Source organism: Chlorocebus sabaeus, chromosome 14 (genome assembly GCF_047675955.1).
Source record: "Chlorocebus sabaeus isolate Y175 chromosome 14, mChlSab1.0.hap1, whole genome shotgun sequence".
Taxonomy (NCBI): Eukaryota; Metazoa; Chordata; class Mammalia; order Primates; family Cercopithecidae; genus Chlorocebus; species Chlorocebus sabaeus.
In genome coordinates, this window is record NC_132917.1 from 42,415,363 (window position 1) to 42,441,673 (window position 26,311).

The 26,311-nt window shown below is 39.8% G+C and overlaps 1 protein-coding gene across 8 annotated transcripts in view; it reads left to right on the forward strand.

Annotated features, from left to right (window-relative positions):
• MTA3 (metastasis associated 1 family member 3) overlaps window positions 1-26,311 on the forward strand; it is a 259,198-nt gene that overhangs the window by 131,503 nt on the left and 101,384 nt on the right. For all 8 annotated transcript variants that reach the window (XR_012095274.1, XR_012095271.1, XR_005243315.2 and 5 more), the window contains exons 5-6: window positions 11,885-11,948; window positions 16,319-16,436. Coding sequence is in view for 3 of the 8 variants with exons in the window: in XM_038006850.2 (XP_037862778.1) it covers window positions 11,885-11,948; window positions 16,319-16,436 (182 nt within the window). In the remaining 5 variants the exon portion in view is untranslated. The remainder of the gene's footprint in view (window positions 1-11,884; window positions 11,949-16,318; window positions 16,437-26,311) is intronic.

Sequence of the window (26,311 nt, forward strand, 5' to 3'; positions counted from 1 at the left end):
ATTACAGGTGTGAGCCACCATTCCCTGCCAGGTTCTTTTGTTTTGTTTTGTTTCGTTTTGTTTTGAGACAGAGTCTCACTCTGTTGCTCAGGCTGTTGTGCAGTGGCGCTATCTCGGCTTACTGCAACCTCCGACTCCTGGGTTCAAGTGATTCTCCTGCCTCAGCCTCCTAAGTAGGTGGGATTACAGGCGAGCACCACTGTGCTCAGCTAATTTTTGTATTTTTGGTAAGACGAGGTTTTACCATGTTGGCCAGGCTGGTCTTGAACGCCTGACTTTGTGATCCATCTGCCTCGGCCTTCCAAAGTGTTGGGATTACAGGCGTGAGCCACCGTGCCTGGCGGTTCTTTTAATTTTCTTATCACTTTATTTGTTTATTTATTTATTTGTTGGAGTTTTGCTCTTGTCACCCGGACTGGAGTGTGGTGGTGCGATCTTGGCTCACTGTAACCTCCACCTCCTGGGTTCAGGTGATTCTCCTGCCTCAGCCTCCCGAGTAGCTGGGATTACAGGTGCCCACCACCATGCTCGGCTAATTTTTTTGGTATTTTTAGTAGAGATGGGGTTTTGCCATGCTGGCTAGGCTGGTATCAAACTGGTGACCTCAGGTGATCCGCCTGCCTCAGCCTCCCAAAGTGCTGGGATTACAGGCGTGAGCCACCAACCAGGCCATCTTCTTATTTAAAAGGCATCTCAGAAAAGAGATAAACACATTGGCTTTGCCTGTCATTTAATTCATTATTCTGTTGAGACTGAAAATATCACTCTACTCTCCTCCCTGCATTGAGATGCTGTGAAACTTCTTTCAGTTAGCTCACTGAATAAAAATACCTTACAATTCTGGGATTTATCTCTTCATGTCTCTTTTTAAAACTGAATTATTGAGTATTGACAAAACATTTCCATCCTTTTTCAAAGACTGTAATTAGAATTTCTTTCGTTCTTTTTTTTTTTTTTTTGGTTTATGTTTTACCTAGAGCAATTAGTGTTTGAAGGAGTTTTTCCTCGGGTTGTCCTGTATGTCAGAAACAAATAAATAAATGAACATAAAATATTTTATGTATAAGAATTTTCTTTTTAAACAAAAAATATTTCAAATACTCGGCAAAGCAATAGTTGGTAGATGGGAGTAGATTGGAATAGATTGCCGAGAGTGAATTTATGTATTGCTGTGGTTAGGGATGGTATATCCAGTTTGGTTAAATGCTCGGTGCAACCTGGGATCCAAAAGTGGTGGATGATAGAGCAATCTTTTTTTTTTTTTTGAGACGGAGTCTCGCTCTGTGGCCCAGGCTGGAGTACAGTAGTATGATCTTGGCTCACTGCAACCCCTGTCTCCCGGGTTCGAGCAATTCTCCTGCCACAGCCTCCTGAGTAGCTGGGATTACAGGTGCATGCCACTATGCCCGGGTAACTTTTTGTATTTTTAGTAGAGACAGGGTTTCACCGTATTGGCCCACCTGGTCTCGAACTCCTGACCTCACGATTCGCCTGCCTCAGCCTCCCAAAGTGCTGGCATTACAGGCATGAACCACTGTGCCCAGTCGATAGAGCAGTCTTTTTTTGTTGTCAGGATCACAGAACTGATGACATGCCCTCTTGCTTTTAAAATTTAAATTTTTTTTGGTAGTGTAATTGTGATAGGTTAGCTGCCCACTGAGCACAGCCAGTCAGTACTCTGAGACACCAGGTTGCAGCAAAGAAGGAGGTTTAATTGTAGGGTCCCTGAACAAGGAGCTGGGAGGAAACCTCTAATCTGTCTCCCCAGGGAGTTTGGAGTTGGGGCTTTTAAGGCTTTTGGAGTGGGCCAAAGTTTGGAGATCTTGAAGAGTTGTATGGTGAAGTCATGAAGTGGGGGATAAAGAAGCTGAATTCTTCTAATCTCGTTCCTCTGTGGGGGCCTTTAAACTGGTTGCTGGGATTCACAGGGCCTAAAAAACCTGTTTGTTTGTTTGTTTGTTTTGAGACGTAGTCTTGCTCTGTCTTGCAGGCTGGAGTGCAGTGGCATGATCTTGGCTCTCTGCAACCTCTGCCTTCCAGGTTCAAACAATTCTCGTGCCTCAGCCTCCCAAGTAACTGGGATTACAGGGGCTTGTCACCACACCCGGCTAACTTTTTTGTATTTTTAGTAGAGATGGGGTTTCACCATGTTTGCCAGGGTGGTCTTTAACTCCTGACCTCAAGTGATCTGCTTGCCTCCAAGTGCTAGGATTACAGGCATGAGCCACCATGCCCAACGAAAAACAATTTAAGTGATCCTTAAATAAAAGCCTTATGATTCTAATGTCAGAGATCCTGACTATGGGAACAGTGGGCTCCCCATACACTTGATCTCTGATATTAGAATCAAGGCTTTTGTCAGTATCTTGTGCTACATGACTTTCAATAGCAGAGAAGTGGGCCAAAGTGCAGCCTGATTAATACTTAATTGTAACTACATTTCTGGCCAGAACCTGCATGCAATTCTTGTCAACCTTGTGGGGCAGTTTCCGTGGAGGTGGATTTGTAATATATGATTCAGAAACCAAAATATACAAACATGAAGTATACAATAAAATGTCTTACTTCTGCACAGTCCCCCCAGGTCTTCAGTGTTTTTAGAGTCTTAGGTGGACTTCCAGAAATATTCTATGCGTATAGAAGCAATGAGGTATATATGTTTGTATGTCTAAGTAAATTGTGGAGTAAATTATGATGCTTTTATGTTGTGCTTTTGAAATGAAGTATCTTGGTGATAGGTCCATATTGGATCGTAAAGATCTGCCTCATTCTTTTTTATGGCCGTATTATATATCAAATTCGTTTAATCCTAACTAATGGATTTTTGTTTTTTGTAGTCTTTTGCTGTTAAAAATAATACTATAATGACTAAACTTGTGCCTAGGACATTTTACTTGTGTGATTGTGAGTGTAGCTGCAACATTATACCAAGTAAAATAGTTGAAAATATCTTAATTTTTATTTTGTATTTATTTCTTCATATTTCTCTATTGGTCAAAGTAGGGAGGTTCAGCTGAAATGATTTGTAAATTTAATTTATGTCTATTGAGACCTTTTTGCTACTTTCAGAGAAAACAAACAATTTTTTACAGATATGTTTATTGAAAAATACATAGTAGTGCTAACTTTTAAGTATGTAAGTAATAAAATAGAACTCCACTGTGGATTATTAGTCTCTCTTCAGTTTGGCTGTGAATATTAAAAACTTATTTGGAATCTTTAAAATAATTGGTTTTCTTCCTGCTCATTTCATTATGACAGCATTTTAAAGTATTAGGCTTTTGTAATATTTTTGGCAATCTATACATAAAATTTGAATTAGCCAAAAAGGTACTATTGATGCCTATATGTAGTGCTCCTTAATAAATGAAGTTAACTTGAGAAAGTTAGTGTGCTTAGGCTCATAAGATTGCTAGTAGTTGGGAGGCTGAGACGGGCAGATCACGAGGTCAGGAGATCGAGACCATCCTGGCTAACACGGTGAAACCCCGTTTCTACTAAAAAATACAAAAAACTAGCCAGGTGAGGTGACGGGCGCCTGTAGTCCCAGCTACTTGGGAGGCTGAGGCAGGAGAATGGCGTGAACCCGGGAGGCGGAGCTTGCAGTGAGCTGAGATCCGGCCACTGCACTCCAGCCTGGGCGACAGAGCAAGACTCCGTCTCAAAAAAAAAAAAAAAATTGCTAGTAGGAGGAAAAATCCTATCACAGCTTAACATAAAGTCTACATGTTTAGCATGCTCTTTTTGAAAAATGTATATTTATACTATTTGAATTAACCGCTTAACCACTTTAAGGGCTGAAGTAGTTTTCTTCAACCAGAATCACAATGCACAAGAGCATTTGGGTTAGATGCAAAGTATATCCTATGTATTGTCTCAAGTACTTGTGTGTGTTTTTTTTTGATTTTCAATTTTTGTGGCTACATAGGTGTATATATTTATGTGGTACATGAGATATTTTGACACAGGCATGTGATGCATAATAATCACATCTTGAAATATGGGATATCTGTCCCCTCAAGCGTTCATACTTTGTGTTACAAACAATCCAGTTATACTCTTTCAGTTATTTTATATTATTATTTTATTATTATTTTTTGAGATGGAGTCTCCCTTAGTGACCCAGGCTGCTGTTTTGTACCCATTAACCATCCCCAACCTCCCCCTCAAGTACTTGTGTTCCACATGTTGTAGAACCTTTGAGGGATTTTCCTGGTGGTCAGAGCGATTCATTTGCCAACTTGTCCTGGAGAGGAGGATCTTTCCAATAGGTATTGCCTTTTTGGAACATTTCACTTTCTCATTTCACTTCCTCCTATAAGAGGGAAGAGTGGTATCAAGAGACGGATATTTTCCCTCCTTGATTCCTTCTTGACAGTTTCTTTCATATTTGTCATCAAATATTCAGAATTATGGTGTCTTTGCTATGCTGCACATCCCATGGATGGAATGGGCATCTCACAACACAATTTGTCAATCATTTTTCTTCAGAAATCGATTAATTGATTTTATTGAGCCCAAACTTCTCATTTTGGCTTTTCATTCTTCTACTTTATCTACACAAACAGATGTTTCAGGGTTGTGTGTGTGGCTTCTTTTAATTTTTATTTGTGAGCATCTGTTAAAGCAGTATTAATAACAGATCATATATCTTTGAACAGAAATATTTAAAGATTTCCAGATTTATTTCTCTTTGTCCTCCTCTTTTTTTTTTTTTTTTAAATAATACAGCTGGGCGCGGTGGCTCATGCCTGTAATCCCAGCCCTTTGGGAGGCTGAGGTGGGTGGATCACAAGGTCAAGAGATTGAGACCATCTTGGCCAACATGGTGAAACCCCATCTCTACTAAAAATACAAAAATTAGCTGAGTATGGTGGTGCGCGCCTGTAGTCCCAGCTACTTGGGAGGCTGAGGCAGGAGAATCGCTTGTACCCAGAAGTCACAGGTTGCAGTGAGCCAAGGTTGCACCACTGCATTCCAGCCTGGAGACGGAGTGAGACTCTGTCTCAAAAAAAAAAAAAAAAAAAAAAAAAAAGCAGAGGTCCAGGGTCAGGTTTGATGGCTCACGCCTATAATCCCAGCACTTGCGGGGCCAAGGAGGATCGCTTGATCCTAGGAGTTTTAGACCAGTCTGGGCAACATGGTGAAACCCTGTCTCTACAAAAAATACAAAAGTTAGCAGGGCCTGGTGGCTCATGCCTGTAGTCCCAATTACTCGGAAGACTGAGTTGGGAGGATCACTTGAGCCCAGGAGGTGGAGGCTGCAGTGAGCTGAGATCACGCCACTGCACTCTGGCCAGGGTGACAGCAAGATCCTGTCTCAAAAAAAAGTCCATAAAAAATCATATTCTTTCACTTAATATATGCGATCTTAAATGTTTGTTACCAAGATATAATTAAGAAAACCATAGTTTTCTTAATGTAGAGCAGTGATTCTCAACCAGGAGTGATACTGTATCCCAGGGACATTTGACAATTTTGACAGTTTTGGCTCTAACAAATGGATGAGGGGGTGCTACTGTCATCCACTGCATAGAGGCCAGGGATGCTGCTAAACATCCTACAGTGCATGAGACAGCCTGACAACAAAAAATTATCTGACCCAAAATGTCTACCATTGGTGCCAAGGTTGAGAAAACCTGATACACAGAGTTATTGTACATAATCCTTACTCCCTTGGTGGTGTATTCATGCAAATTTATGTATTTTAATTAGGGTTTTCTCTTTATTAGTCTGTTCTCAACACTGCTATAGAACTGCCCGAAACTGGGTAATTTATAAGGACAAGAGTTTCAATTGACTCACAGTTCTGCACGACTGTGGAAGTCTCAGGCAACTTACATTCATGGTGGAAGGGGAAGCAGGCATGTCTTACTTGGCGGCAGGCGAGAGAGAGAAGCGAGAGGAGAAGGAGAAACTGTCAAACACGTGTAAAACCATCAGATCATGTTGAGAACTCACTGTCATGAACAGCATGGGGGAAACTGCCCCCATGATCCAATCACCACCCACTGGGTCCCTCCCTCGACATATGAGGATTATGGGGATCACAATTCAAGATGAGATTTGGGTGGGGACACAGAGCCAAACCGTATCACTCCCTTTCATTTTAAATTTAAATTTTCGTACTTTTTAAAAGTATATGGATACGGCTGTCTAATAATATCCAGGGCAGTCATTTGCTTGGTTCCCACGCTGTAGTCATTTTCAACTCTTCTCAATGGTGGCTTCTGCATTTATACTGTTCTTATAGTCCTACTATTAATTTTTCAGTTGTAGGAATTTACCTTTACTTCTCTCTTCCCTATTCCCTTTGCCTTCTGTTTTTAATATTATTACAACTTTTATTTAACTTAGTAAACAATCTTCGTGTTTTATGAACATGTCAGTATTATGTATTCTTTCTTGTATAAACTTTTGTTTTTCATGGAGTTTATCATTGTTTTACCTTTGTCTTTTGATTAAGTCTTCTAAAAATGTAAAAGTTTTTGTTCTCATATCTAAAAATATTTCTCACACTTGGCCAATGATTTTAGACATAGAATTCTGGTTTGGAAATCACTTCTCTCAGAATTTTGAATCTGTGCTATTCTGTTTTGTGCGGTTGCTGTTGAGAAATCTAATCTTCTGAAAGCATTTTGCATCTTTGATCTTTTTTTTTTATTTGGTTGTTCATTGTGTTCATTGTATTAAGTGCTGTAAAAACTGTCTACTCACTGATTTACCAATCCCAGAACCTAATATTTTGCCATTGTTCTTTATATGAAGAAATGTTAAGAATCTGTAGTTTGGGCCGGGCAAGGTGGCTTACATCTGTAATCCCAGCGCTTTGGGAGGCCGAGGTGGGTGGATCACCTGAAATCAGGAGTTCGAGACTAGCCTGGCCAACATGGTGAAACCTCATCTTTACTAAAAATACAAAAATGAGCTGGGTGTGATGGTGGGCATCTGTAATCCCAGCTACTTGGGAGGCTGAGTCAGGAGAATTGCTTGAACCCAGGAGGTGGAGGTTGCAGTGAGGGTGAGATCACGCCACTTGCACTCCAGCCTGGGCAACAGAGTGAGACTCTGTCTCAAAAAAAAAGAATCTAGAGTTTGTGGCAAATGTAAGACTTGTAAAGCCAATGAGAAAAATGTCTTTCTTTAATAAAGCAATAATATCGTTTGTTGAACAAGGCAAGTTTAATGTCAAAGTCTGCATCTATAGGAATATTTCTTTTTTTTTTTTTTCCAAAACAGAGCCTCACTCTGTCACCCAGGCTGAAGTGCAGTGGCATGATTTTGGCTCACTGCACCTCCTCCTCCCAGGTTCAAGCAATTCTTGTGCCTCAGCCTCCCCAGTAGCTGGGATTACAGCCATGTACCACCACACCCAGCTAATTTTTTATATTTTGGTAGAAACGGAGTTTCGGCCGGGCGCGGTGGCTCAAGCCTGTAATCCCAGCACTTTGGGAGGCCGAGATGGGTGGATCACGAGGTCAGGAGATCGAGACCATCCTGGCTAACACGGTGAAACCCCATCTCTACTAAAAATACAAAAAAATTAGCCGGGCGTGGTGGCAGGCGCCTGTAGTCCCAGCTACTCGGGAGGCTGAGGCAGGAGAATGGCGTGAACCCAGGAGGCGGAGCTTGCAGTGAGCCGAGATAGTGCCACTGCACTCCAGCCTGGGCGACAGAGCAAGACTCCGCCTCAAAAAAAAAAAAAAAAAAGAAACGGAGTTTCACCACGTTGCCCAGGCTGGTCTCGAACTACACCTGAGCTCAGGCAGTCTGCCGGCCTCGGCCTCATAGAATGCTAGGATTACAGGCGTGAGCCACGGCACCTGACCAGGAATGGTTTTTAAGTTTAGTGAACCTAAAGACCACCTGGTGATGTTTGTTAATCATGTAGATTCCTGGACCCATCCCAAGATATTGAAATTCAGTAAGTCTGGTATGGCACTAAGACATCTGCACTTTTGTAAGTAGGTAGTCACTGCCTCAGTTGTATCAAGGTAAAAGAAAGTTTGGGCCGGGTGTGGTGGCTCATGTCATTAATCCCAGCCTTTAGGAGGCCAAGGTGGGAGGATTGCTTGAGCCAGGGAGTTTGAGAGCAGCCCGGGCAACATAGCAAAACTCTGTCTCTACAAAGAATAAAAAAAATTAGCTCTGCATGGTGGCACACACCTGTAGTCTCAGCTACTGGGAAGGCTGAGGTGGGAGGATTGATTGAGTCCAGGAAGTTGAGGCTGTAGTAGCTGTGATTATGCCTCTGCACTCCAGCCTGGGTGACAGAACTGGATCCTTTCTCAAAACAAAAAAAAAAAGATAAGAAAGTCTACAGACGGGAAATGACCACTAATTTAAACTTCCTTCTCTTTCTTTCCTTTTTTTTTTTTTTTTTGAGATGGAGTTTTGCCCTGTCACCAGGCTGGAGTGCAGTGGCGCGATCTTGGCTCACTGCAACCTCTGGCTCCCAGGTTCAAGTGATTCTCCTGCCTCAGCCTCCAGTAGCTGGGACTACAGGCGTGTGCTACCACTCCCAGCTAATTTTTGTGTTTTTAGTAGAGACAAGGTTTTACCATGTTGGCCAGGCTGGTCTCGAACTCCTGATCTCATGACCCGCCCGCATCGACCTTCCAAAGTGCTGGGATTACAGACATGAGCCACCGCGCCCGGCCCTCCTCTTTCATTTATGCAAATATGTACTAGCTTTAGATAAAAGAAATATATAACCTGTGTGTACATTTTTACATATATTTTTCAGTCTGTAGGACTATATGGGACATACCCTTAAGCAAGTAGCAGATGCCAGGCTGATCAGCACCTGATGTTAAGCGTGTGACTGTGTTTTGTCATAATTATTTATTCACATGTCTTTGTGTCCCAGCACCCTGCACAGTCTCTCAAACAGATTATACTTTGAAAACCCTTTTGAATGATCTATGGGAAAGTAGGTTTTCTTTATAGCAATTCTGTACTCCTTTGTGGTTCTGTGTAGAAAAGTAGTATGGGTGATTATATGGGCCTGGAGTGGTCTTTGTGTTGTAGTCTTTGATATACTTCATATCATGCTTGGGTATCTTTATTATTTAAGGATTAAAATATCATACATGACACATGATTATATTCATTGCTTGAGACTCAGTATAAATTGCCTGTGGTATCTGTATACAGAATTTGATAATAGTTCCTTTAGGTTGGGGTTAGCTTAAAATTTACCATGTTTTTATCTATGAGCCAAGATTTGTTTGGCATAACGGAAACTAACGCTTTAAATCTCTTTTTAAACCACTTTTATCAACAACTCTTGGCATGGTAATATATGTGTTAATTATATATTCATATTTACTTCATAAAATAAATCTGACTCAACCTCTTTGTTAGCTGTTAATATATGTACATGAAAATTTTAAATGTTAGATTTTCATTTTTAATTTGGGGAGATGTACAATATAGCTATATTAAAGAAAAAATTTGAAACTTAGATCACTTACTATCCTTTCATCTTTGTATAAAAACTACATTTCCAAAAAGAATTTATATTTCATTATAACCCATGTTTCCTTATTTCCTAATATAATTATGAAAATAAAGGTTTTATAATTTAAAATCTTTTGTTATTTCAGACCATATGGAAGAGACTTTTAAAGTATGCTATATTGTTTGTTTGAATTTTCAGTGTCTGTTAATCCTTAGAAGTCAAGTGACTATTAAAGACAGTGGTATTGGCTGGGCCCAGTGCAGTAGTGTTTATAACCAGTTACAGATTTCTTTGTTTCTTCTCCGCTATCACTGTTTCACTTGACTAGCCTTAAAAAAAAGTACCTATTAAAATAAAATTGAGCAGGTTTTACTCCTCCCCATTAAAACAAACAAAAGTGACTTTAGAGAACTTATTTTTGTTTAAAAGGGGGCTTTATTTTTTTCTAGGTGATTAATTATCAAATGTTAGAAATACTGCTTTGTCAGCTGTTAATGAGGGGAAAAAAGCAAAAACTATTTTTAGAAACCCCATTTATTAAGCATATTGCATGTGTGAGCACATAGTCACATGTCATAGATATTCTATGGCAGTTGTAGATGTGCTAATGGCAGCAGAGCAATTTCCCTAGTTGCAATTCTGTCTATTATGAGAACATATCAGGTAATTGTTGCCTTTTCTTTTTTTTTGAGATGGGATCTTGCTCTTTTGGCCAGGCTGGAGTTCGGTGGTGCAAATACAGCTCGCTGCACCCTAGACCTCCTGTGCTCAAGCAGTCCCCCAACCCCGGTAGCTGGGACTATGCCCTGCTGATTTTTTAAAAATTTTTAGTAGAGTCGAGATCTTGCTGTGTTTTCCAGCCTGGTCTCAAACTCCTGGGCTTCAAGTGATTCTCGGCCTCCCAAAGTGTGGAGATTACAGGTGGGAGCCAGGCCCAATTGTTGTCTTTTCAGTGTTGCTATGTGTGCTAAAGTGATGTTAATTTTTTTTGCTTCACTAATCTACTTGAATAAAATGTTAGAAAAAAAAGAAAACCTTTATAAACACTTCTAGTAACCATGTTAGAGATTTGACATGCTCTCAAAGAGAGCTTTCTAGCCTGCAGTGATTACCAGAAAAAGACATTTTTATAAGGGGATTTTTTTTTTTTTTAATTTAAAGAGTATATAGTTGCAAAATGTTTTAGCAAACTGTAACTTTTGACCAATGTGTTAGCACTTTCAGTATTTTATTTTGCTTTTGGTTATTTTTTTCTTTGAATTGTATTTCACTCTGGTGATCCAACAGCAAGCTTTTCTAGCTTTTTTTTTCTTTCTTTTTCTTTTTTCTTTTTTTTTTTTTTTTTTGAGATGAAGTCTTACTCTGTCACCTGGGCTGGAGTGCAATGGCACGATCTCGGCTCACTGCAACCTCTGCCTCTTGGGTTTAAGCGATTCTCCTGCCTCAGCCCCCTGAATAGCTGGGATTATCGGCATGTGCCACTATGCCCTGCTAATTTCTAACGTCTCACTTAATATATATGTGATATCTTTGTTTTTGCATATTGGCTTTTGGAGATGTCTTAATTTTTGTTTAGAAAATCAAATGATCTTATGACATTTTAAAGAAACATTGTGAGCCCTGACCAGTATTTGTAACTGGAATAATCTTCAAAATGCTCCTGTCAGATTTGTATTAGCTATACTGATTTTTTTAGGCTGGTTAGGATCATTTTGAAAGTGCTTGTAATAAATGCCTCTACCTACATAACCTCAGTTTTTCTCAGAGTCTAGACAAGCCTTATAAAAATAGACATTAGTTTCCAAACTCAGATCAAATGTAAGTGCTGTCAGACCGCAAGGTCCGTGGATCTGTCGATGTTTATTTTGCCCCTTGCTCTATAGAAAGCTCCATGTGTTGAAATTTTAACTAGTTTTAGAGTCATCTCAATAAAGATGAATTAGTTGTATCCTGATATGAATGTATATTATTTTTAGGTTCTTAAATGTAGTTAGTGGCTGCTCATAAAAATCTGAATATTATTTAGGCATTGGTTTGTGTGGTGGTGGCTTTGTCTGCACAGCCCTGTATAAAATTACCTCATAATATCTATTTACAGGTTCAGAAACTAACTCTGAGTCTGAAGGTCTCATTGTACTCTTTTTTCTTGAATAAACAGAAGCTACCTATAAAGTGTTGTATATTATTAGGATTTATTGCCTAACACAATTACTCCAGCAGGCTAGCCTCTCAAGAAATTCCTATAAAGATGGCCTTTTTTTATAGGATTGTAAAGTGGATTTAAATAGTTTGAAAAAATATATATTCCTAACTGCCATGTAGTTTCTTAATACCAATCTCACATTCTTAACTTTGTATTTCTCATCACTGAGAAGGTGAGGTGGCCTTTGTTACATTTATTCTTTTTTTCTCTTTCAACAGGGGAAAGTGCAGTGTTGCCCTTCTGAATGAGACAGAATCAGTATTGTCATATCTTGATAAAGAGGTAATTCACAATCATACTTGTTTTGTTTTTTTCCCCCTTTATTTCACATGAAGCTCTTTCCTTGGAATTTATTTCTTTTTGTACAAAAGTATTATTCTACCATCATATTAATAGCAGTATTATGGTAAAACTGTAATGACTAGAATGCATTTGGGTAAATTTGATTTTTCTGGTTATCTGAGATAAGGGTTAGCAAAAACTTCTGTGTCTGTTTTTCAGTTGGTAATGAAAGACATTATAGAGAATGGTACATGGATTTAGTTGATAGTGGATGAATATTTTTGACTTTATGAAATTAATGCTTTAGTGTGCTTAGCTCCCCTTTATGTTTTGTTTTTGTTTTTATTTCTTGAATAAATGGTTTTTCTTTTAGACTCTTTCCAGATGAGATTTTACCATTGGTGGTCTGCTTTCTGGAATCCTAATAAATGTTGTCAGTTAAAAATATTTTTTACTAAACTTTAACAAGAAATGTAGTTAACAAGTTGAGATAAAGCATACGCTTCATTGAAAGGAGGAAATTCTTATAAGCACAATATTTCATGGTATGCATAGTTTTAGGTGACATTTAAAGCAATGTTATTTGTATGGTGGGAAACATATTTTAGTGTCAGTGATGCTTCAGTATTTAATCTTTCTGATTTTTTTCCTCTCCCCCAAAAGCTTTATTACATATGTGTATGTTTTATTTTTTGGAGACAGAGTCTCGCTCTGTCCCCCAGTCTGGAATGCAGTGATGTGATCTTGGCCCACTGCAACCTCCGCCTCTCAGGTTCAAGCAATTCTTATGCTTCAGCCTCCTAAGTAGCTGGGATCACAGGTGCCTGCTGTCATACCCGGCTGATTTTTGTGTTTTTGGTAGAGATGGAGTTTTGCCATGTTTGCTAGGCTGGTCTTGAACTCCTGGCCTCAGGTGATCTACCTTCCTCAGCCTCCCAAAGTGCTGGGATCAGAGGCATGAGCCACTGTGCCTGGCCTGTTTTTTTTTTTCTTTTTAAATCTTAAACTCAAATGTTGCTCATTTATTTCAAGTGAAGAAAATATAACAGAAAAAGTTTGATACAATCATGCAGAACCTACTATACATTAGAAAACCTAATAGGAAATAAGAAAACTAACAGGAAAATACATATTCAAAGCAGAAAAAAGGCTTATAGACTTTATAACTTACCTCTGTAAAATTTAGATGATAGAGTTGTCATTAGTCTGTCCAACAGAATGGATTATAGTATGGATAATGATAAGTGCCCAGAAATTAGCATTATTTCACAGAAGCAGAAAGAAAAAGGCAAAATATTCAATGCATTTCATTGTATTAAATTTTTTTTTTTGGCCGGACGCGGAGGCTCACACATGTAATCCCAGCACTTTGGGAGGCCGAGGCGGGCAGATCATGAGAGCAGGAGTTTGAGACCAGCCTGACCAACATGATGAAACCCTGTCTCTACTAAAAATACAAAAATTAGCCAGGCCGTACAAAAATTAACCGGGCGTGGTGACACATGCCTGGAATCCCAGCACTTTGAGAGGCCAAGGCGGGTGGATCATTTGAGGTCAGGAGTTCAAGACCCGCCTGGCCAACACGGCAAAACCCCGTCTCTACTAAACGTACAAAAATTAGTCAGGAGATAGTGGTGCATTCCTGTAATCCCAGCTACTCGCAAGGCTGAGGCAAGAGAATTGCTTGAGCCTGGGATGTGGAAGTTGTGGTGAGCCGAGATCGCGCTACTGCACCTCCAGTCTGGGTGACAGAGTGAGACCCTATCTAAAAAAAAATAAAAAATAGACATTGGAGAAGGGTGAGGATTGAAAAATTACCTATTGGGTACAGTGTTCACTATTGATGGGTACAGTAAAAGCCCAGACTTTACCATGACACAATGTATGCATATAAGAACTCTGTACTTTTACCCCCTAAATATATAAACACTTAAAAATAAAATATTGAGATTGGCATAGTTGAAGACGGTAACCCAAAGAATAACTTTATCATCCTTTATTTTTAACTCTGTGTTCTTGAAATTGGCCTGTCTGGAACCGTTTCTTCTTCTTTTTTTTTTTTTTTTTTTTTTTTTTTTTTTTACAACTTCTATTATAAACCAAACATATTTTGAATATTTTCCCATATCAGGACATACAAATCTAAGGATTTTAAGCAACTTATATGACCCAAATAATCATTTCATCTTATTATATTGTAGAGTATGGCAAGCTCCTGTTTTTATTGGAGTAGCATGTTAATAGGTTTTACAGATAACAAGTGACCTGAAGTATCTCTGCTTTTATTTATTTATTTATTTTTGAGACGGAGTTTTGCTCTTGTTGCCCAGGCCGGAGTGCAATGGTGCGATCTCCGGCTCACCACAACCTCCGCCTCCCAGGTTCAAGCCGTTCTTCTGCCTCAGCCTCCCGAGTATCTGGGATTACAGGCATGTGCCACCAAACCTGGCTAATATTGTATTTTTAGTAGAGATGGGGTTTCTCCATGTTGGTCAGGGTGGTCTTGAACTCCCAACCTCAGGTCATCCGCCCGCCTCAGCCTCCTAAAGTGCTGGGTTTACAGGCGTGAGCCCCCATGCCCAGCATATCTCTGCTTTTAAATCTGATGGTGGCTGCGTGTGGGGGCTCATGTCTGTGATCCCAGCACTTTGGGAGGCTGAGGCAGGAGGATTGCTTGAGCCCAGGAGTTTGAGACCAGCCTGGACAACATAGTGAGTGCTCATCTCTATTAATGAAATAGAAAAAAAAAATCTGATGGTGAGCCAGGGGCAATAACTTCAGTTACTGAGTAATATTTATTACTCATGTCTTTAAAGCAAAACAAAAAATAAAACACTTCTGATTACATAGTGACCATCCCCTGTAGCTTTGTTAAGTTTTTTGTTGTTGTTGTTGTTTTTTGAGACGAAGTCTCACTCTTGTCCCCCAAGCTGGAGTGCAATGGTGCAATCTCGGCTCTCTGCAACCTCCGCCTCCTGGGTTCAAGCGATTCTCCTGCCTCAGCCTCCTAAGTAGCTGGGATTACAGGTGCCTGCCACCATGCCCAGCTAATTTTTCTATTTTTAGTAGAGACAGGGTTTCACCATGTTGGCCAGGCTAGTCTCGAACTCCTGACCTCAGGTGATCTGCCCACCTCAGCCTCCCAAAGTGCTGGGATTATAGGCATGAGCCACCGCGCCTGGCGTAAGCTGGTTGTTTTATCTATTCCTGCAGATTTTTTCTTTTCCTTAGATAGCACTTTAACAATATGCATAAATTGTCACGTATTGGTGTCCCCCCCCGCTTTTTGTTTTTTTTTTTTTTTAACAGTTTTTTTGTTTAAATCTTTTTTCCTGACAGTGAGCAATGAATAAAATACAGCACAGAATTTCTCAGTGGATGGAATAACTCTGTTTTTTTCCCTTTCCCCTTATCACAGTATGTAAGAGGTCCCACAGGAGAGACTTATACTGTCTGACAGATTATCTTTTATTTGCAGTTTCCTTGGCTGGGGCTTGGTAAATTTCTGGTAGTAGGGACAGGTCCTTCCAGGATATAATACAGAGAATTGGGCAGCAGATGATCTTTGGGATCATAGTGGGAAGCAGAAGACGGGACTTTGCTGGTTCAGATAATCTCTAGTGGTTATATGGAATTCAACAAAGGACTGGTGCCAGGTCATTTTGCCCATTAGGCTCAGAAACAAGGACATACGAGCTTTGTAAGGGAGGACCGGAAATTTTGGTGTGTATGCTGCTGGTGAGCATGTATATAGCTATGTTTGTATATCTGTCTATATGTACAGACGCATGCCTCAGTACTTAAAGAACTGCAGAATTATAGTTAATACATGTTTAATTAAATATTTACAAAGTGATATTATTATAACAGTAAACCACATACAAGTTCAACTCATGTATAGTTTAATGTGAGATATGTATACCTTTTAATCTTTTGACTAAAAATTGGGATGAACATTACAAAAGAGTACCTGGTATCTGTGAAGTCTTCCCTTCTGTTTGGTGTGGACTTCAGAAGTTTATAAGATGATTTGACTTTAGGTGTCTTACCTTGGAGTTATGGTTTAATTTTGCTAGCTTTTGAAACTCTGCTTTAGAGAGCAAATGGTTTTCTTTTAGACTAAAACAAATAATAGAACTTTATAATCTACTTTGTTTCAGGCTGTTTCTTTTGGCTCGATTTAATTTTGTACTGTTTTACATGATGACAGTAACACCATGCTCTCCTTAAAGATTTATGAGTTTATTCACCAAAATGAAATTTTATATACTCTCTGGGGTTTATGTGTTCATTATAGTGACATTGATTTTAATGCTTTATAAAAAGTAGAAGGAATTAAGTATACTTACATATTTTGTCATATTTTTCAGGATACCTTCTTCTACTCATTGGTCTATGACCCCTCATTGAAAACGCTATTAGCTGACAAAGGTGAAATCAGAGTGGGACCTAGATATCAGGCAGACATTCCAGAAATGCTGTTAGAAGGTATGTTTTTCTGCATGTTTGCAGTTCTGTGAAACAAATGTATCTTGAAACTCAAATATACATGTCCTCATGTGGAAGAAGCAATGTTCAGGGCAAAGTCTAAAAGTTATCAGCACTTGCAATTTTACTGTTCTTTGTGAAAAATAATGAATAAATAAATAGAGATGAGGCCTTTCTATGTTTCCCAGGCTGGTCTTGATCTCCTGGCCTCAAACAATCCTCCCACCTCGGCCTCTCAAAAGGGATGCTATTATAGGTGTGGCCTGGCCAGCACTTCCAATTTTAGAAGTACAAAATTAGCTCATTTTAATGTACTTTGTTTTTGCTGTGCTTCATATATATCTAGCTTTTTAAAAAACTGAAGGTTTGTGGCAACCCTGTTGAGCAAGTCCTTTGGTGCCATTTTTCCAACAGGACAGTGTCTCTGTGTCAAATTGTGGTAATTCTTGCAACATTTCAAACCTTTTCATTATTATCTGTTATGGTGATCTGTGATCAATGATCTTTGATGTAACTGTTGTAATTGTTTTGGGGCCATGAACTGTATCCATATGAGAGGACAAACTGAACTGATAAATGCTGTGTATTCTGAGTGCTCCACCAACTGTCTTTCTCTCTCCTGGGGTCTCCCTATTTTACAAGTCACAGCAATATTGAACTTAAGCCAGTTAACAACCCTGCAGTGGCCTGTAAGTGTTCAAGTGAAAGGAAGAGTAGCATATCTCTCACTTTAAATCAAAAGCAAGAAATGAAGCTAGTGAGGAAGGCGTGTCAGAAGCCAAGACAGGCCAAAAGCCAGGCCTCTTCCCCCAGTTAGTCAAGTTGTGAATGCAAAGGAAAAGTTCTTGAAGGAAATTAAAAGTGCTACTCCACACTCCAGCCTGGGCGACAGAGCAAGACTCTGTCTCAAAAAAAAAAAAAAAAAAAAGCTACACCAGTGAACACATGAATGATAAGAAAGCAAAACAGGCTGGGCTCAGTGGCTCGCGCCTTTAATCCCAGCACTTTGGGATGCCGCAGCAGGTGGATTACTTGGGACCAGGAGTTCGAGACCAGCCTGGCCAACATGGTGAAACACCGTCTCTACTAAAAATCCAAAAACTAGCCAAGTGTGATGGTGTGTGCCTGTATTCCCAACTACTCGGGAGGCTGAGGCAGGAGAATCCCTTGAACCTGGGAGGCAGAGGTTGGAGTGAGCCAAGATTGTGCCACTGCACTCCAGCTTGGGCAACAGAATGAGACTTTCTCTAAAAAAGAAAACAATAGCCTTACTGCTTTACTGCTGATACCGTGGAGAAAGTCTTAGTGGCCTAGATAGAAGATCAAATCACCAACAACATTCCTTTAAGCCAAAGCCTCATCCAGAGCAGGGCCCTAACTCTCTTCAATTTTGTGAAGACTGAGAGGTGAGGAAGCTGGAAAAAATTCTTCACCATAACATAAAAGTGCAAGTAAAGCAGCAAGTGCTGATGTAGAAGCTGCAGCAAGTTATCCAAGTCTAGCTAAGATTACTGATGAAGACTGCTACGTTAAACAACAGATTTTCAATGTAGGTAAGACAGCTTTCTATTGGAAGAAGATGCCATCTAGGACTTTCATAGCTAGAAGCTTCAAGGGACAGGCTGACTCTCTCATTAGTGGTGAATGCAGCTAGTAACTTGAAGCCAGTCCTCATTTACCATTCCAATAATCCCAGACCCCTTAAGCATTATGCCAAATCTGCTCTGCCTGTGCTCCGTAAATAGAACAACAAAGCCTAAATGACAGCACCTCTGTTTACAGCATGGTTTACTGAATATTTTAAGCTTGCTGTTGAGACCTACTGCTTAGGAAAAAGGATTCCTTTCAAAAACTGCTCATTGATAATGCTCCTCATCATCCAAGAGCTCTGATGGGGATGTACAAGGAGGTGCATATTGTTTACATGACTGCTGACACAACATCCATTCTGGAACCTATGGATCAAGGAGACGTTTTGACTTTCACATTTTATTATTAAGAAATAACATCACCTAAGGCTATACTTCCCATAGATAATGATTCCTCTGATGGATCTGAGTAGTCAATCGAAAACCTTCTGGAAAGTATTCTCCATTCTAGATGCCAGTAACAATTGTAATTGATAGGAGGAGGTCAAAATATAAACATTAATAGGAGTTTAGAAGAAGTTGATTCCAACAGTCGTGGATAACTTTGAAGGGTTTACGACTTCAGTGGCAGAATTAACTGCAAATATGGTGGATATAATATGCAAGAAAACTACAATGAGAGTGGGCCCTGAAGATATGACTGACTGAATTGCTGCAATCTCATGGTAAAACTTGGATGGGTGAGTAGTTGATTCTTATGGATGAGCAAAGAAAGTGGATTCTTGAGATGGAATCTACTCCTGGTGAAGATGCTGTGAACACTGTTGAGATGGCAATGAAGGATTTGGAATATGATATAAACTTAGTTGGCAAAGCAGTGGCAGGTTTTGAGAGGGTTGTCCCTGTTTTTGAAAGAAGTCTACTGGCCGGTGCTGTGGCTCACGCCTGTAATCCCAGCACTTTGGGAGGCGGAGGTGGGCGAATCATGAGGTCAGGAGATCGAGACCATCCTGGCTAACATGGTGAAACCCTGTCTCTACTAAAAATACAAAAAGTTAGCTGGACGTGGTGGTGGGCGCTTGTAATCCCAGCTACTCGGGAGGCTGAGGCAGGAGAATGGCGTGGAACTCGGGAGGCAGAGGTTGCAGTGAGCCAGATCGCGCCACTGCACTCCAGCCTGGGCGACAGAGCGAGACTCGAAAGAAGGAAGTCTACTGTAGGTAAAATCCTATCGAGCATCACGTGCTACAGAGAAAAACCTTTTCTGAGACGGAGTCTCACTCTGTCGCCCAGGCTGAAGTACAGTGGCACAATCTTGGCTCACTGCAGCTTCCGCCTCCTGGGTTCAAACGATTCTTGTGCCTCAACCTCTCGAATAACTGGGATTACAGGCATGTGCCACCATGCCCGGCTTTTTTTGTATTTTTAGTAGAGATGGGGTTTTGCCATGTTGGCCAGGCTGGTCTTGAACTCCTGACTTCAAACCATCTGTCCATCTTGGCCACCCAAAGTGCTAGGATTACAGGTGTGAGCCATCCCCCCACCCCACCTGCCTCCCACCCCGCTCCCCACTGCTAGCAATCTTGGAATGTTTTAACCAGAAACAAGGAATGCCTTTCCCTTTCTTCAAGGCTACTTCTGGGTATTTATTTTTACATTTTATAACTTGGTAGTTTTCTTTGTTAAGTATTCATCTCTAACAAAAACAACAGATTTATAAATTTTATTGAAAAATACCATATTTTTTACCATAAATGTAGAAGCCATTTTGGACTCTTATTTCAGCCTGAAGCTTTAAAGCATATCCAGAATGTTTCTTTTCACTTGTAATCAGGCAACTGAGTAGATGCAAGGTTTAAAGAACCCTTCTTTTTTTTTTTGAAATGGAGTTTCGCTCTTGTTGCCCAGTCTGGAGTGCAGTGGCGTGATCTTGGCTCACTGCAACCTCCGCCTCTCAGGTTCAAGCGATTCTCCTGCGTCAGCCTCCTGAATAGCTGGGATTACCTGTGCCCGCCACCACACACCCAGCTAATTTTTGTGTTTTTAGCAGAGACAGGGTTTCATCATGTTGGCCAGGCTGGTCTCGAACTCCTGACCTCAAGTGATCCACCAGCCTCAGCCTCCCAAGGTGCTGGGATTACAGGCATGAGCCTCTGCGCCTGGCCACCCTTCTTTTTTCTAATGACTGTATTTTTGGGGGAGAAGGAGTAGGGATACCAATAGGTATACCAGTAATTAACCACACTTGAAATGGTCATTGCCATCACAGAAACTTCCATCTGTAGCTAGTACCTGATTGCAGGGAAGTTAAATAGTAGGACATATCATATTCAAGAACAGATGTTTAGGATTTGCTGGAATCCATTCTTCCTAACCCTTTTAGTACTCCTGAGTGGGTACATTTCCACCAGTGGCCAGATTCTAATTTGCATTGGCATGGAATGTAGAACTGGAATTAATATCTTGGGTAGGTGGCAGCAGCAGCTCTCTGCCAGGATATGTTACAGGCTTGCTTTCTTTGTGAACATGTCTTGATGGATACTAAGAGATTGTTGTGGCATTTGCCTTGCTAGGGAATAAATCTTTTTGTGGCTTTTCGATTTTTAAATTCATTTATGGCTACCCATCACCTAACAAACTCTAGAGATCTGAAAAGAAGAGTATGTAGTTTACAAATGAAAGTAAAGGCGTCTTTTAGCTTTTACGTCTTTCACTGAGTTTGAATAAATCACCTAGAAAATTTTCCATAAAAGAGATGAGAAGTTTTGAGTCATTATTTAAATGTATTATAACATTGGAGTTTTAAGAAAAAATTTGTTTTACATATTAAATTTAAATTTCAACTGTTAAAGTATGTTATAACAACATTAAATTATTAAACGAAAATGACTCTAGGTTCACAAGTTTGGGTAAATCCTGACTATACTGTGTTTTAATTGAGTAACCTTGGGGAAATGATTAACCCCTCCAAGTTCCCGTTTCTCTTTAAACAGGGAATGATAGCGTAGGTAGTACATTCTATCATTGTGATGAGTAAATGAGGTAATTCTTGTCATGCGGTTAGCACATGCCCAGCTGTTACAGTCCTCTCCCCTGGCCTCTAGTAATACTCATTTAATAGCTGTTATCTGCTGGGTGTGGTGGCTCACGCCTGTAATCCCAGCACTTTGGGAGGCTGAGGCGGGCAGATCATTTGAGGTTAGGAGTTTGAGACCAGCTTGACCAACCTTGGTGAAACCCCATCTCTACTAAAAAATACAAAATTTAGCCGAGTGTGGTGGCGGGTGCCTGTAATCTCAGCTACTTGGTAGGCTGAGGCAGGAGAATTGCTTGAACCCAGGAGGCGGAGGTTGCAGTGAGCAGAGGTTGCAGTGAGCTGATATTGCGCCACTGCACTCCAGCATGGGTGACAGAGACAGACTCCCTCTCCAAAAAAAAAAAAAAAAAAAAAAAAAAGCTGTTATCACCAGTCATACTCCAGTGTGTTAAAGAATTAAATTAGTGTATCTTTTGTTACACTGTATGCACTTAAAACTTGTATTAACTCATATTCTGTTGGCAGATAGGAAAATGTTAGTATAGAGTAAAAATTGTGTCAGTTCATATGTGACTTTCCCCAGCAATAAGGGAAAGAAGTGTTCTCACAGATAAGGAGAGTTTAAGAAAGAGCAAGTGGAAATTTTTACGAAAGTGCCTTCCTTTGATTTAAGCAGTGGCTGATTTTTGTGGCCTGAAAATCTGAGGCACTTCCCACTATGTTAAAACTATATGGGGAAGCTTTGAGTTACAGATAAAGAGACTCTGAAGATATTTCCTCCAGTGTTTGGGGGAAAAATTGCATTCTAGATTCGATTTTTAATTTATTTGAAGCTATAAAAAGGGACCTACAGCTCAGTGGAAGAAGCAGAAGCATGAATCCAGGGTTTAAGGAGATAAAAGATCAAGTGGACCTTTATGCTTGGTGCAAATGGCAATAGAGATTTAATTGTTTTATTATGATTGTTAGTTTTTTTGGAATGCTCTGGTCACTAACTTTCTTAGGTTTTGAGAGTTTTATCCTATTTTTTCATAAACGCTATTACCTTCAATTGGTAGTTTTGCAGAATATGAACGTCTTAACAACGTAGTGGATAGTCGTCAACTTAGAAATACTGACCTGTAAGAATTGTTTAAGCGGGTATTGATTGCTGTCATATAAAACAGCAATTTTCAGCCATAGGGCAATTTTGTCCTCAGGAGAATTAAACAATACGTAGTTGTCACGTCTGGTAGAGGGGGTGGAGGTAGGAAGGGGCACCTAGTGGGGAGAGGCCAGGTATGAAAAATTTATAGGGGTATAGTAACGATTCAATAAATGTTAGTTAATATTTACATAATTATAATACTACGTAAATTTTCAAATATATATGATTATGTGGTCTGGTCTATTTCTGTATGTTTGATTGTGTTTGTTTTTACGGTAGTATGTACAGTATTATTTTGATTACTGTTGCCATATATTATAATCTTATCCAGATGAGTTAATCCTTTCCCTTATTTTAAAACTATTTCATTTGTGGATATTCAAAACATTTTATATCTACTTCCAAAACTAAATTCTTTTATGGCCACGCATCACTTAATGACAGCAATACATTCTGATAAATGTGTCATTAGGCAATTTCATTGCTGTGCCAACTTCATAGAGCACACTTCCACAAACCTAGATTGGTACAGCTTACTAAACACCCAGGCTATATGGTATAGCCTATTGCTCCCAGGCTACAAACCTGTACAGCATGTTACTATACTGAATACTGTAGGGAATTATTACACAATAGTAAGTATTATGTGTCTAAATATAGCTAAGTATAGAAGAGGCATTGTAAAAATACAGTAAAAAGATAATAAGTGGTGCACCCACTGTGTAGGGTACTTCCCGTGAATGGAGCTTGCAGCACTGGAAATTGCTTTGGGTGAGTCAGTGAGTGAGTGGTACGTGGATGTGAAGGACTAGGACATTACTGTAGACTTTATAAACAATGTACACTTAGGCTATACTAATTTTATTTAAAAATTATCTTCAGTAATAAATTAACTTTAGCTTACTGAAACTTTTTTTTTTAACTTTTTGACTCTTCTATCATAACACTTAAATATAAACACTATGAGACTCAAAGAAGAGCCAGATGACGTAAGTTTTTAATACCGCCATCCTGAGGTTACCAAAAGAATAGGGAATTGGTGCTGGGCATGGTGGCTCACGCTTGTAATCCCAGCACTTTGGAATTGGAAGGCTGAGGCTGGCAGATCACTTGAGGTCAGGAATTCGAGACTAGCCTGACCAACATGGTGAAACCCCGTCTCTACTAAAAGTACAAAAAATTAGCTGGGCGTGGTGGTGCACGCCTGTAGCCCCAGCTACTTCAGAAGGCTGAGGCTGGAGAATTGCATAAGCCCAGGTGGTGGAGGCTGCAGTGAGCTGTGGTTGTGTGCCACTATACTCCAGCCTGGGTGACAGAGCGAGACCTTGTCTCAAAAAAAAAAAAAAAAAAAAAAAGAGGCCGGGGTGTGGTGGCTCACTCCTATAATCCCAGCACTTTGGGAGGCCGAGGCAGGTGGATCACCTGAGGTCAGGAGTTCAAGACCAGCCCGGCCAACATGGTGAAACCCCATCTCAACTGAAAATACAAAAAATTTAGCTGGTCGTGGTGGTGGGCACCTGTAATCCCAGCTACTTCGGGAGACTGAGGCAGGAGAGTGGCTTGAACCCGGGAAGTGGAGGTTGCAGTGAGCCGAGATCGCAGCATTGCACTCCAGTGTGGGCAACAAGAAAAAAAAAAAAAAGAATAGAGTGAGGGGAGGTAGTGACACAGGTTACGGGAGAGCAGGCCTAGCAAAGGCTGCATGGCTACCTTGTTATGTGGATGAACCTCCGAGGTAATCTCCAAGCTGCTCTCAGAAAGGTGTAGCTTGGGGTGAAGTGTCTATGTCAGATCTTTGGTCTCTTTTTCCTGTAAGTTAGTCTGTCTTAGATTCATTTAAAGGGGCCTCAGAGAAATCCTGTTTGCATTTGCGGTTTACTTCACTAATGTAGATTTCCTCTACGTATGCAGATCTCCCCCCATAAAAGGCAGCCTTTCAGGGCTGGCTACTCTTGTTGTGTTTATTGATCTCAGAATAGCCATCTAGAAATATGCTGAAGAAGTATATTTTGAGGTGAAATATTCTGGTTTCACCTCACTTCTTGATTTTTATTTTAGAAGTAGAAACTGGGACTCCATATAGTGTGACCAGTGTGCTCTTAAACTCCTGGCCTCAAATGATCCTCCTACCTTGGCCTCCCAAAGTGCTGGGATTACAGATGTGAGCCACTGCACCCTGGCCTTGCTTTTTTATTTACTCAATCATCTCATCTTCTTTTGAAAATTTTGAAATTTCTTTATATAAAATCTCCAATTTTATTTCCCAGTGTTTTATATTTTTATTGTCAAAATGAATGTTTTGACAATATAATTTATTGTCAATATAATTTTTAAAAGTTATAATTTTTAAAAGTTATAGTAACTTATTATTCTTTTGATTCATAACTTAATATGTTGCCCAGAACTTTCAGAACAAGATTGAGCAAAAATGGTGATAAAAGACATCCTTGAGTGTTTCTGAATTACATATAAAAAGCATAGTACTCTGATGGCTGGTGCAAAGAAAACGCATTGTATTTGGAACAAAGAATGTTTCAAATTGCCTAGGAAAGGACCTTTCGGAATCCTTAGTTCTTCAGAGTGTTTGAACAACACTCTGTGCTCAAAATTCTTTTTTTTTTTTTGAGATGGAGTCTCACTCTGTCGCACAGGCTGGAGTACCGTGGCGCGATCTCGGCTCACGGCAAGCTCTGCTTCCCGGGTTCATGCCATTCTTCTGCCTCAGCCTCCAGTGTAGCTGGGATTACAGGCGCCCGCCACCACGCCCAGCTAATTTTTTGTATATTTAGTAGAGACGGGGTTTCACTGTGTTAGCCAGGATGGTCTCGATCTGCTGACCTTGTGATCTGCCCACCTCGGCCTCCCAAAGTGCTGGGATTACAGGCGTGAGCCACTGCGCCCGGCCTCAAAATTCTTAAGAAGTACTTTGTCAGTATTTTCTAGAGATTTAAAAATATAACTGGAAGGTTAGGGCTAACATTTAAAATAGTTGCTGGGTCTACATTTCTTCAAAATTAAATGAAGCAAAAATAGGAAGCTGTATACAATCACACATTTAGTTGGGAAATACAGTTGTAGGAATTTAGAGGTTAGGGGAGATCGTCACGGTCTGTGTTTTTTGATGATATGACACGTGAGCAGATTGGAATTGTCCAGATTATCATACGTGGAGGAGGAAGGGGAGATTATTATAAAGACTGGAATGAACATTAACATGGAATTAATCTTAGTTCAGTTTTTGGCTCATTCCATTGTAACCATGGCCGTTCCAAAGGCTGCTGCTAGCGTAGCTGAAAAAAATTTAATTATAAAATTCTAAATAAGTTCATTCAAGAGCTTTTAAAAAGTTTTTTCCATGTGAAGAAGTGATCAAGCTGATATGAATGTAATTATTTGGTCTATTCAAAATGGGAATCTCCTCTTAGTTTGAAATGATCGTTTGATATAGAGAATTTCTGTATTTATTTTTTGTTCTTCTTGCTATTTTTCTTCTCAGCCCATGGTTCTATGTTTTTGGTGTTAGTATAAATGCTTTCAAGAGAGTTTTATTGTTTACAGTGAATTTATTTAGAATTCTTCTAAGTCTTACTTTTGCTGTATGCTGCAGACTGTATGGGTGGAATTAAAATGTATCAATTTGACTGATTTGAATTTGAAAAATAAACATCAATTTTAGTCTTACGTTCGGGAGTATACAACAGAAGGGGCTTAAAACTGAATAGCAACATCATTTCTTGTGTGTTATTTAAGATGTAGATTTCAAATGTTTTACCACTACTATCTATCCTTATTTAAATTATTTTTAAAAAGACATGGGCAGGTTAATTGTGTCATTCTCCATTCTCAAGTTTCATGTGGCTTGCAACTTTTTGATTTTTAACTGGTCTTTGAAAATGACCCTAATGTTGAGTGTCTTGTCTTAGCATGCTAAGAATTGTAAACAAAACAAAGAATGAAGTCCTTTCAAACCTTAGATGTTTTTGACCTAGTACTAGCTCTACTCTGCTCTGTTTATGTCATTTTATATTGGGGTTGGCAGTTGGCTCTCTGGTTACCTGCCTTTTGACCAGAGACAAATGGGCAGGTCTTCAACCTAACAGCA